Source organism: Chlamydomonas reinhardtii, chromosome 4, assembly GCF_000002595.2.
Source record: "Chlamydomonas reinhardtii strain CC-503 cw92 mt+ chromosome 4, whole genome shotgun sequence".
Classification (NCBI taxonomy): domain Eukaryota; kingdom Viridiplantae; phylum Chlorophyta; class Chlorophyceae; order Chlamydomonadales; family Chlamydomonadaceae; genus Chlamydomonas; species Chlamydomonas reinhardtii.
In genome coordinates this window covers 397,095-407,843 of record NC_057007.1, presented here as the reverse complement: position 1 = coordinate 407,843, position 10,749 = coordinate 397,095, and the positions used below count along the sequence as shown (strand labels likewise).

General features: G+C 65.0%; 3 protein-coding genes across 4 annotated transcripts in view; 1 reads left to right on the top strand and 2 right to left on the bottom strand.

The window, feature by feature from the left end:
• Nucleotides 1-3,083, top strand: part of CHLRE_04g217919v5 (uncharacterized protein) — a 16,986-nt gene extending 13,903 nt beyond the window's left edge. The window contains exons 23-26 of the mRNA XM_043061755.1: nucleotides 1-271; nucleotides 664-755; nucleotides 1,142-1,213; nucleotides 1,588-3,083. The exon at nucleotides 1-271 is cut by the window's left edge and continues 305 nt beyond it. Of these exons, the coding sequence (XP_042925011.1) occupies nucleotides 1-271; nucleotides 664-755; nucleotides 1,142-1,213; nucleotides 1,588-2,758 (1,606 nt within the window). The 3' untranslated portion in view covers nucleotides 2,759-3,083. The remainder of the gene's footprint in view (nucleotides 272-663; nucleotides 756-1,141; nucleotides 1,214-1,587) is intronic.
• Nucleotides 3,084-3,360: 277 nt separating this feature from the next.
• Nucleotides 3,361-5,157, bottom strand: CHLRE_04g217918v5 (uncharacterized protein). Of its 2 annotated transcripts, none has more exons than XM_043061753.1 (1): nucleotides 3,361-5,157. In XM_043061753.1, exon 1 carries the CDS (start codon nucleotides 4,763-4,765, stop codon nucleotides 4,562-4,564), a length of 204 nt encoding a protein of 67 aa, XP_042925009.1. In that variant the 5' UTR covers nucleotides 4,766-5,157; the 3' UTR covers nucleotides 3,361-4,561. The 2 variants fall into 2 exon arrangements, with proteins under 2 accessions (XP_042925009.1, XP_042925010.1); XM_043061754.1 differs by having other exon boundaries at nucleotides 3,362-4,887.
• A 1,408-nt stretch (nucleotides 5,158-6,565) lies between these two features.
• Nucleotides 6,566-10,737, bottom strand: CHLRE_04g217917v5 (uncharacterized protein). The gene is made up of 2 exons (XM_043061752.1): nucleotides 10,446-10,737; nucleotides 6,566-9,768 (listed from the first exon to the last, which is right to left on the bottom strand). Exons 1-2 carry the CDS (start codon nucleotides 10,541-10,543, stop codon nucleotides 6,720-6,722), a joined length of 3,147 nt encoding a protein of 1,048 aa, XP_042925008.1. The 5' UTR covers nucleotides 10,544-10,737; the 3' UTR covers nucleotides 6,566-6,719.
• Nucleotides 10,738-10,749: the final 12 nt, after the last annotated feature.

Sequence of the window (10,749 nt, the reverse complement as noted above, 5' to 3'; positions counted from 1 at the left end):
TCTGGATCGAGCATCTGTGGCATCCTCGTCTCTGGGACACGCGTACTCCATGCCTGGATTCTGGATTCCGCTGCCCGGCGGCGGCGGCGGTTATTATCCCGTACCCGGCGGCCTGCAACTGCCGTCGGGCGCCGCTGTCGCGGCGACGGCGGCGGCGGCTACTGCGGCCGCCGCCACCGCGGCCTCGGCGGCGGCGGCGGCGGCGGCCACGGCGGCGGCGCGGGTGCCTTGGCGCACGTTGGCGTTACTGGCGGCGGTTGGTTACATGGAGGTGAGAGGGGCGTGTGTGTGGGGGGGGGGTGGGAAGGGGGGTTTGACGTTGAACCAATCCCGTAAGGAAACAGTCGCGCGGCAAGGAGAAGTGCAGCTGCATGTGCGAGTCGTTGTACATCACCGTAGGTAGTCGGGTGTGTGTGTGTGTGTGGAGGGGGGTTACGGGGAAGTGTGGAGCGGGGCGGAAATGTGTGGAGCGATGTGGAAAGCAGTGGGGTTGCAAGTGGGGCTGTATTGGGCTGGGCCGAAGCCACCTGCGCGCCATTGTTTCTCACACGCACACACGCATACACACACGCATACACACACACACACACACACACGTGTATATAACACACACGCTCCCACGCCCCACCCCACCCCCTCCCCCCCCACCCACCGCACCTGCAGGTTGCTGCGGCTCTGCACCTGTTGGGCTTTGGCCTGGCGCTGTGGGTGGGGGTGCTGGGTGCCAGCGAGGGATGCAGCGCGGCGGTACAGGGGTGAGCGGGGCGGGCGGGGGTGAGCGGGAGGGCGGGAGGGGGGCGGGAGGGAGGGCAGGTGGGAGGGCGGGAGGGGGTGAGCGGGAGGGAGGGAAGATGAGCGGGAGGGGGTGAGCGGTCGCGGAGGGGAGGGAGGGCAGGTGGGAGGGAGGGAGGGCAGGTGGGGGTGAGCGGTCGCGGGGGGGAGGGAGGGCAGGTGGGGGGCGCAGGGGTGTGCGGGAGGGAGGCAGGGCGGGAGGGAGCGGACGAGGCTGCATTCGCGTGTTGTGGGGACGCCTGCGTTACCTACCTCAGCCTCATTAAACCTGCCCCTCCTGTCCCTCCCCTCCCCTTCCCACCACTTACCAAGTCATAAATGTAACTCCCTCCCCTCTCCTCCCTCCCAGCCTGTACCGCGTCATCTCCTTCTCGCCCGACGTGTGTTTGGACCTGTCAGTCATTGGCGTGCCGGGACCGCGGTGAGCGGGCGCGAGTGGAGGGGAGTGGGGAGGGGGTTGCAAATACCAGCCCAAGCCATAAAGCAGACCGGACTGAGCTAGCTCAGTACGGGCAGAGGCGACAGTGGGGAGGGGGCGCGAGCGGAGAGGAGTGGGGGGGGGGAGGCGGCGCACGCAAAACACCGATGGGTGGGCGCACCTGGTGACCTGGGGACTGCCCTGGGGCACGTCCTCTTCGTTCTGGGTCTTGGGGACCAGCTTCGACTGCCCATTCCTCTCCCACACCCTTTCCTCATACCCCTTTCCCTCCCTCCCCCTCCCCCCCACCATCCCCTCTCCCTCCCCCCACACCCCCTCTCCCTCCCTCCCCTCTCCCACACACCCGTGCCGTACAGCTGCGGCGGCGACCTGATGCGCATGTGCAACGTGTGGCGGCAGCTGCAGCTGTCCGGCCTCCTGTACGGCAGCTTACTCATCATCGCCGCCCGCCTGCTACTGCTCATCATGGCTACAGCCAACTACTACAGCCGCCACGCCGTGCTGCTGCCGTTGCTACTGCCGGGCCTGGGGCACCACCACCACCACCAGCACCACCCGGGGCACCACGACCCGCACGGACAAGGACAGATGGTGGTGGGGGGCAGGGAGGGAGGCACAGGCGGCGCGGAAGCAGGCGGCGGGCGGGAGGCCAGGATGCAGCAGCGGCAGCGCCGCCACGCGAGCAGATCTGGCGGTGAGGGCGGCGGCGGCGGGAAGGTGTCAGCAGGCGAGGGCCTGGGGGGAGATGGGAGGTCGAGGGACCGCGTGCCGCCGCCGTCGGGATGGGCACGCGACGGAAACGCGCTGGCGGGTGCGGGGGGTCAGGAGCCGCGGCGGCGCGGCCGCCGGCACGGCGACGGAGGCGACGGAGGTGGCGGCGGCGGCGGCGGCGGCGGCGCGGATGCGGAAGAGGCCGCTGCGGCTGGCGGCGGCGGCGGCGGCGGTGGTGGTGGTGGTGGTGCTGGCAAGGCGGCGCGTGCCGCTAGTGGCGGCGTGTCTTCTCGCCCCAAGCGGGCAGGCAGCGGCACCTTGAACCATGGGACCGGCGGCGCGGCGGCTGGCGGCGGCGGAGTTGTGGACGCGGCGGCGGCGGCGCTCGGCGGCGGCGCCGCGGCGGCGGCAGCCCTGTCGGCGCCGTCGGTTGTGCTGCGCCCCAGGCACGTGCGTAGCGGCAGCGGCGCGGGCACGGGCGGGTCACTGCCGACGCTGGGGCTGGAGATTCGAGACAGGGTGGTGGGTTTCGGTGGAGGTGCGGGTGCTGGTGGCGGGGACTCGGCTGGTGCGGGTGGCGTTGGCGGCTCTGCGGCGGCAGGGGCAGCAGCAGGGGCGGCGGCAGGGCTGCTGCTGCCACAGTCGGCTGTGGGTGCTGCGGGGGCGCTGGGTGGCGCGGGGGCGGCGGCGGGAGGCGGCGGGCCAGGAGGGCAGGTTGTGGTGGAGATGGCGGGCCTAGGAGGCATGGCGGCTGGCGGTGGCGGCGGCGGTGCGGCGGAGAAGAAGAAGGGCTCGCGTTGGCTGTTTGGGTTTTGAGGCGCGAGTGAATGAACCCATGTGGATTTGGGCTGCAGCGTTAACCGTCTGAAGCAGCGGTGTGATCTGGGAGATCAATCTCTCGACGCACATGTGGATCGGCGGCGGTCAGGGCATGTGTGGTGATAGGGGTGCATGCACGGACGACAGATTGATTCCCGGCGTGCGTGGCTGACAAGCTGCGATGCTGCTGAAACCCTTAACCCACTGAATGTGTGCATGTGAAACCATAAGCCGGTGATAAGCGCTTGCAAGGACCCGATCCATCCGTCCATGCGGTTTGCCCTCCGGCCCTCCCCCTCTGTGAGTTTATGAGCAATCGTTCGCCTCCGTATCTACTTTCTACGGAAGCAGGTCCGGCTAGCCCAAGGCCCACAGCAGCAATATCGGCGTTGCAGGCGGCGCACCCCTCAAGTCTGTCCAGAGTAGACTTCACTGCGTGAGCCGCGGCGCCCATGCAGCCCCATCTGCTCGCTGCTGAATTCCTAGTACAAGCAAGGGCAGACGGTGCTGAGAAGCATAATCCCGAGTGTGACGGCTATGACCCCGGCCCACAAACCCCACAAGGCGGGTCAGGCGGGGTCAGGGCCAGAGTCGCAATTTGTGGCTTCGCGGTTACTTCACCGGCCCACCCCGGGCGGCTCGCAGTACATACTGGTACGGAGCGGTACGAGCAGGAGGCAGCTGCTTCCAGAAGGCAGCTGTTCCCTGCGCCACGTTTTCCACCAAATAACGAAATGCTTCAATGTGCGCCATCCGGCCTTGCCCTTTGGGCTTGGTCCATCACACGCACAGCACCCCGTTCGGAGCCCGCCTGGAGAACATCACCCGACAACAATAGATGGAACCAACACAAAGGACCTTCGTGCACCGAGTAATCGTACACCGCATTCCACGCACCGTATCATGTACCGCGTGCAATACGATCGGCGCATGCAAGAAGCACTCCGCCTAGCTGTATCCTCGCGTCCTACCTCACCGGATGCGCCTTAATCCAACAAACGAAATCTAATCCCGCTGATTACAGGTACCGTTGGCTGCGTGCCGGTCGAGCCGCGACGTCCGTTCCTGCCTGGCGCCGCTCTGGCCTCTCGCCAGTGACGTCGCACTCCACCGGCACACACGGGCCGCTCTACCTGGTACCTAGTCATGAGTACATCTTTCGTGGCTCTCGCCCAAAGGCTCGATGGCAGGAGCCTGCACACATGCGCATATAAACTCTGTTCCATGCATCTGCTGCAAGCGGGCTCCAGACCCACGCTATCAATGTGCCCTCCCATTGAAAACCGCTTCAGCAATTGTCGACACGCAGTGTGCGGTGAAAATGCATCATGAAACAGGGCATCTGTTTGTTTTCGACACTGACGCGCTGAATCCTAACCAAATGCACGAAAAAGGACATACGCATACACACGCACACATGGCACCGACGAAGGTCTTGCATCTGTGGACTTCCACACATTGCATGATGCTGCGCAACCCCCGGATGAGTGAGGAAGCGGCCGCGAGGCCCCGGTGCCACAACTCGTCAATGGAACGAGGCACACGTCCATACATGTTCTGTATCCACACACATTCTGCTGTCCAGCACACACGTCTTTTTCCATACACATGGGCCGATGCCAATGTCGTGACACACAGGGGTGACGCAGTGCTACGATCTTGTCAAAAGGAATGCATGAAAAACCAGTGTCTGTGATATAAACCAGCAACGGCGTGCGCGATGTAAATGCCATGACGGAGCGCGACAATCTAGGGCAAACCGTCCTGCCTGCCAGGATGCATGCACCAAACGAAGATTGCTTAGTATTGGAACTGTGGCTCTTCATACACGTAGCTACCATCCGGGCAGGGAGTTCCGCCTAGCCGGCTGCCCTTCCACAGAGCACGTGCCGTACATTCGCCAATGCCTTGCCCTGCATCCAACTCAAAAGCCGCCCAGTCACACGCCAGGCGCCGCCGCCACGTCGCCCCACGCGCTGCCGCCGTCATTTCAGGGGCCAGCATTGCAACATGCAGTTTACGGTATTGCACGGCGACAGGCAGTGTCGAGGCAGCAGTCCGCGGCAAGCGACTAGCAATTGACGCATGCATGCGTGCCAGTGCCTACGACCCCGCGCGCACATCAATCACACACGACAGCCTGGCACTCTCATACGCTGCATGGCTACCTGCCGTGCCGTGCGTGGAGCCCGGCCATATCGGACGTGTGACGTCTTCTGTCCTCGCGAAATAACCCACATCAGCATTCAAAAAGGATGGAAACGCTCATGGATGTCCAATCGTGACGCTCGCCCCCGGTATGAGGGTCGTTGCTAGTTTGCAAAATGCAATCAAATGCTGTAAGCGTTGTGCCATATGCCACACATATGATCTCCTGAGACCCCCAACCAACATGGGTGCACATTGCTGTTACGGCATCGCTCCTCACGATGGCGGGGGTGCCGTACCCAAAGCGTGTGCATGCCCTTCGCTGCCATCGCTTACCGGCAGCAACAGCAAATTATACCACACGTCATGCAAATGCGAAAGCTAGCACGTGCATGGTGTTGACACAATCAGCCGTAATGGTGTTGAAAAGATACACTGCCGTTACGGCAACCCATCACCAGGTGCCCGTGCAAATGCATCCGTTGATCAGATACCTGACTGCTAACTGCTTCTGTACGATCGTGCAGTACATACACATACAGGAACCCACACATGTCGGCCGACGATTGATTCAAGCTGCAGTCATTGACAAGAACATTTTATGGCATGTCATCAGTATTTTGCACAACTGGAAGTACACTGCGCACATGCGCAGCCTGGCCCATCGAAATGCTTTTATCCCCAATGCACAAACGCCATGCCGCTTGTCCGCATTCTGCTATGTACGGCTCCCATCCTATCTCGCGTCATGCTTTTCCTCCTCAGCATTGCGCTGGAGAATTTCTGAAATACACACCATCCCAAGAATCTTACGCACCGTGTCGCAATCAGCCGTTGATGGTGCTGCTGGTGGTGATACGATGCACGCATTCACCCCCCTTGGAATCAATCCACAAAACTTCATGCCAAACACCCCATACCACAATGCGCGGGATAATCTCCTACGTCATTGCTTGCCGGACTCACCCGCTGGCACCGAACACAAGCTTCGCACCAGCACTGCGTAAGCGCGACAACGACGGCGATTTGTACCGGACATGCATGTCGAGTCCACCGTCGGGTTCTGTGTCTTGAGTCTCCATTGACTTTGGAAACGGACGCATGCCCCACTTCCAGCACCAACGGCCACGCCGTGCCGCGCCATGCACCCCTTGATCCGCATACCCAGCCACGAACCCAATTAAAACTGCATCACAGATTGGTCTGCGCGCCGCATGACTCACACCTGTGCCTGCCCCTGCCCCCTGCTGCCGCAAACGCGTCAGCCACCCTCATGACAGGAGCGATCACCACCAACCAACCCCCACAGACTTCCACCAACCATGACCAGAAACACAAACGAGTCTACTGTGAACCCCCATCGCTGAAACCCCCACCGCCTATAATGACACGCATCAGCACGCCGCACGACACGACCTGCTGTGCAATGCCGTTGTCATCATCGGCACTGCTGCATGCGTCAAGCCACCATTGCATTATCCACACCCAGCCATGGCAAAGGCGCCTGTCGAAACATCTGGAAAGGGCCGGCCAATGCAGTGCAACACACGTCACCGTGCGCACAGTATGTCATTAAGACACAAGCTCGGCAACCCCCCACAGTAAGACGCCATGCACATGCGGACAAAAACTTCTGCCAATGTGCCAAAGCCGATGTAACGATGCGCCTCACGTGTTGTGTTCGTTGCGTTGAAGCCAGGTTTTTCGTGCGCCTTTGCTGCTCCCACCAGCCTGCTATGTGTCTCCAAAGGCAGGCAAGTGCCGCACTCTTGCACATGTCTCTCTCTCTCTCACACACACACATCAGCAACTAAGCCACGCCCGCCCAGTCCGCCTTAAGTGCCGTCCTCACAGCTGCAGCCAGCGCCGCCGCCGCCTCCGCGCCCGGCCGCGCCGCCGCCTTCGCAGTCGCTGCCGCCGCCGCCGCCGCCTTCGTGCCGCCTGTGCCCGGCGCGCCCGTGGCCTCGCGCTCAGAGGCCGGCCCAGCCGACAAGCCGACAAAGGGCGCGCCGGTGAGCTTCTCCGCATCCGCACATGCTGTTGACGCCGCCTTGACAACAGCAGCTGCAGCTGCAGAGGGCATTGCCTCGCGTGCCGCCGGGCCGCCATGCCGGCCCAGCGACGGCGGCTTTTGTAGCAACGACCCCTGCTGCAGCTGCTGCTGCTGTTGCTGCTGCTGCTGCTGCTCACTGTGCAGCCGCTGCTGCAGGAGCTGCATGTGCTCCAAAGGCCACAGCTGCAGGTCCCACTCCCGCTGCTGAGCCCGCAGCGGCTCCTGGGCCGGCGCCTGCTCCTGCTCCTGCAGCCACTGCTGCTGCTGCAGCGCCTGAAGCAGTAGCAGCTGATCCACATACTGCGACTCAGGCTGTAGCACCTCCTCCCGGTTGCGGCCCTGGTCACGCTGCCAGCGCTGCGTCTGTGCCAGTAGCATTCCCCGCGGCAGTAGCAGCTGCTCCTGCTGCCGATCCAGCACTAGCCGCTGCAGCTGCTCAACAGACAACGCCCCTGCCGCCTGCGCACGGGCACTGGCGCGGATGCCAGTCCTGGCAGCCTCAGCCGCCGCGGCGGCGGCGGCCTCGGCCCTCTCGCTTGCAGTCCAGTACTGCGAAGCGTTGGCGCCGCCGCTGGCCGCAACATCCTCGTTCTCCAGGGCCTCCACGGCCAACTGTGCCTCGCTGGCCAGAGCAGCGGCCGCCTGCGCGGCGGCTTCCGCTTCACGGGACGCGGAGGACGCGACACTGGCGGCGACGGCGGCTTGCTCCGCTGCCGCGGTGGCCACGAGTAGTGCCGCGCGCGCCGCCGCGCGGCGTGTGACGTGGGACTGGACCCGATGCGGCAGCTGCGGCATCTGCTGCGGCCTTGCTAATGGGTCCGACTGCTGCTGCGGCTGTTGCAGCTGCTTTTGAGGCTGCGGCTGCATGCCTTGCCGCTGCAGCCCCATCAGCAGCTGCCGCAGCTCATCTTCGGCCAGGCGCGACGACTGGCCCTGGCCCTGCCCCTGCCCCTGCCCCTGGCCCTGCCGCCGCCCTTCCTCCTCCTCTTCCTCCTGCAACTGCGCTCCGTCGTCTGCGGTCGCTGCCACCGCCGCCCCAAGCGACCCGTGCAGGGTCACACGCCTCAGCACCGCCGCCGCCGCCAGCGCACCCGGGCTTTGGCCGCCGCCGGCCATGCCTCGCCGCCCTCCGCCCACCTCTCCATCACCCATGCCGTCAGTGTCCATGGGCGCATCCATCCACGCCGCCGCGCCCCCCAGGTCTGCCAGGCTGAAGCCACCGCGCGCCAGCAGCAACTCATGCACCGCCGCCTGCGCCCTCTGCGCTGCCTGCGCCTGCGCCACCCCCACCTGGGCCTGAGCCGCCGCTTGCGCCTGCGCCTCCGCCACCGCCCGCAGCTCTACCTGCTCCAGCTGCCGCTGCCGCCGCCGCTGCTCGGCCTCCGCCTGCTGCCGCTGCACCTTCATCAGGTCAGCAATCTCGCGACTGCGTTTCTTCCGGCCTCCCGCAGTGGCCATGACAGTGGTGGTTGTGGTCGTGGTGGTGCTGGTGGCGACGGCATGAGCACTGCTATCGGTGCCGGCGGCTGCCGCTTCGTCGCCGTCGGCCGAGTTTGGCGATACCCGGCGCTTGCCCGCCTGCGCCTGTGCCGCCGCCTGCGCCAACAGTTGACTCGGTGGCCGCATCTGGGCCTCCAGCCACTGCAGCATCTCATCCGACATCACCCCCAGCGTTATCATGGCCGGCGCCGGCGGGGCTAGCACATCGACCTGACCTCCGGGGTACGGCCCAGCCGCCCCCGAGGCCCGGGCCGGCAGCGGCGCGCCGGCGCCGTCGGCCGCGGCATCCGCAGAGGAGCGGGCGGCGCCGGCGGCTGCGGAGGGCTGGGAGACCGAGCTGGCGCGCGGCAGCAGCATCGGGCGCGCGCTGCCGGCGGCGCCTGCAGGCACCGCTGTGTCCGCAGAGGTCGAGGGAGCGCCGCCGGCGGGGTTGCTGTGGGCAGCCCGGCCGCTCCCTCCAGCCACACCACCCGCACCAGCCGTAGCAGCTGCAGCTGCCCCGCTGCCCTCCACGCTGCCGCCGGGGCCGCTCAGGCCCACACCCGCGCCTGCAGCGCCGCCAGCTTCTGCTTGAGAGGCAACGGAAGCAGCAGCCGCAGCCACTGCCGCAGCCGCAGCCCGGTCGCCGGCAGCCCTGCTGGTGGCGGCTTTGCCGCTGCTGGCCCTGCCGCTGCTGCGCATTGCTGCGGCGTTTTCGGCCGACGTGACGAAACGCAGCGCGCCCACGTCTCTCAGGATGACCCATCGGCCGCAGGCGCTGGTCTGCCCGGCCCTGCTGGCCGCCGCTGCCAGCAGTGGCGACGGCTCGCCCTGGGGTGGTCCCGGCGGCGTGGGCGTGTCGGAGGCGGTTGCCGCGCCACCACCCGCGGAGTCAGCGGCGCCGTCTCCCTCCCCCGGCCCCTCGCCGCCGCCGTCTCCACCGCAGTCGGCGCCGCCATCGCCGCCGTCAGAGCCGCCGCCGGCGTCACCGCCCGCCGCCGCTGTCGAGCCTGCAGGTCCATCCGCGGCGCTATCCGCGGCTGCAGGGGTGCCCGCCGCGCTGTCGCCGCCGCCATCGCCGCCGCTGCCCTCGGCACCTTGCACAAGCGCGACTGCGGCCATGATATCGGCGCTTTCGGAAGCGGACTTGGCGGTCTCAAGCGCGCGCAGGCGCGCAGCCTTGTCGGCACACGTGGGCCCGACCAGCTTGGCATAGGTCCACAGGCCCAGGCTAGAGTGCGTGGGGTTTTGTCGGCGCAGAGTGCTGTAGAAGATGTTTTTGATGTCGTAGTCGGAGCGCGAGCGGAAGTGCTTGGCAATGAGTGCCCTGTGCATTGGGGAGGTGGAGGTGGAGGCGGAGGTGGAGGGGTTGGTCAGGCATGTGGGTCAGCGGCGCGGCGAGCGAGGAGGGGCAGGAGGGCCAGCGGAGGGGTAGGAACGAGAGCGTGGAAGGAGAGGTCAGTGCTTGTTCAGCGGCGGCTGCGTGCCCTCGGCGCAGCAATGTTAAGGTCGCTCTTAGCAGGTCTGGGTGAGTCTTTGCCAGGCCGGGCACCCGGCATGTTACGGACGAGCAGCCATCAGACTGGGGCTTCGAGCGTCCGACTGGCTGGCGCTGCGAGGCGCCAGCTGTCGGTCAGGCCCAGTTCTTGACCTGCTCCTTCCAAACTGCCCTGACGAGTCGAGGCGAGTATGCGAGCACACTAACTTTGGTTTTGCTCTGATTGCCCGAGCAGCGCGCAAGCCCCGAGTTGTGAAGTCGCGTTGCGGCAGTTGCACACTTTCAAATGGCGCTGCTAAACGCGGTGTTGACTGTTTGAAGTGTTAACCTGATATGTGTTACACCATCTAGTCCCGTGTGCACAGCGGAAAAGGCTGGTTTTGACTCAGCGGCTTCTGCCTCCCGGCTGGCCAATGCCTTGTCTGTAGATAAGACGAAGAGTACAGTAGCTGAACGCCGTTGCGATGCGCGCTGCAACCCCCGGCAGCGCAAACGGAACGACTCACCACTTGTTCCCGACGTGGGCGTGCGCGTATGCTATTGAGCACAGCTCCGCAAGGCTCCATTCAGCTCGCCGGGCTCGAGGAATCTCGCCTTTTCCCATTTCCGCTTTTTGACAAGTGACGGTAAACACCGCCCTGCGCGCCCCTGGCTCAGGCCATTTAATCAGAGACAGTGGTATTGCCGGTTATATGCGGTGCTGGTTTGCGAGGCTTATTGCGGACTACAAGAAAGTTTCAGCAGGCCGGCGGTGGAAAAACGTCATCACAGACGTATGAAACAGTGTAGTATTGTACCTATATACATCAC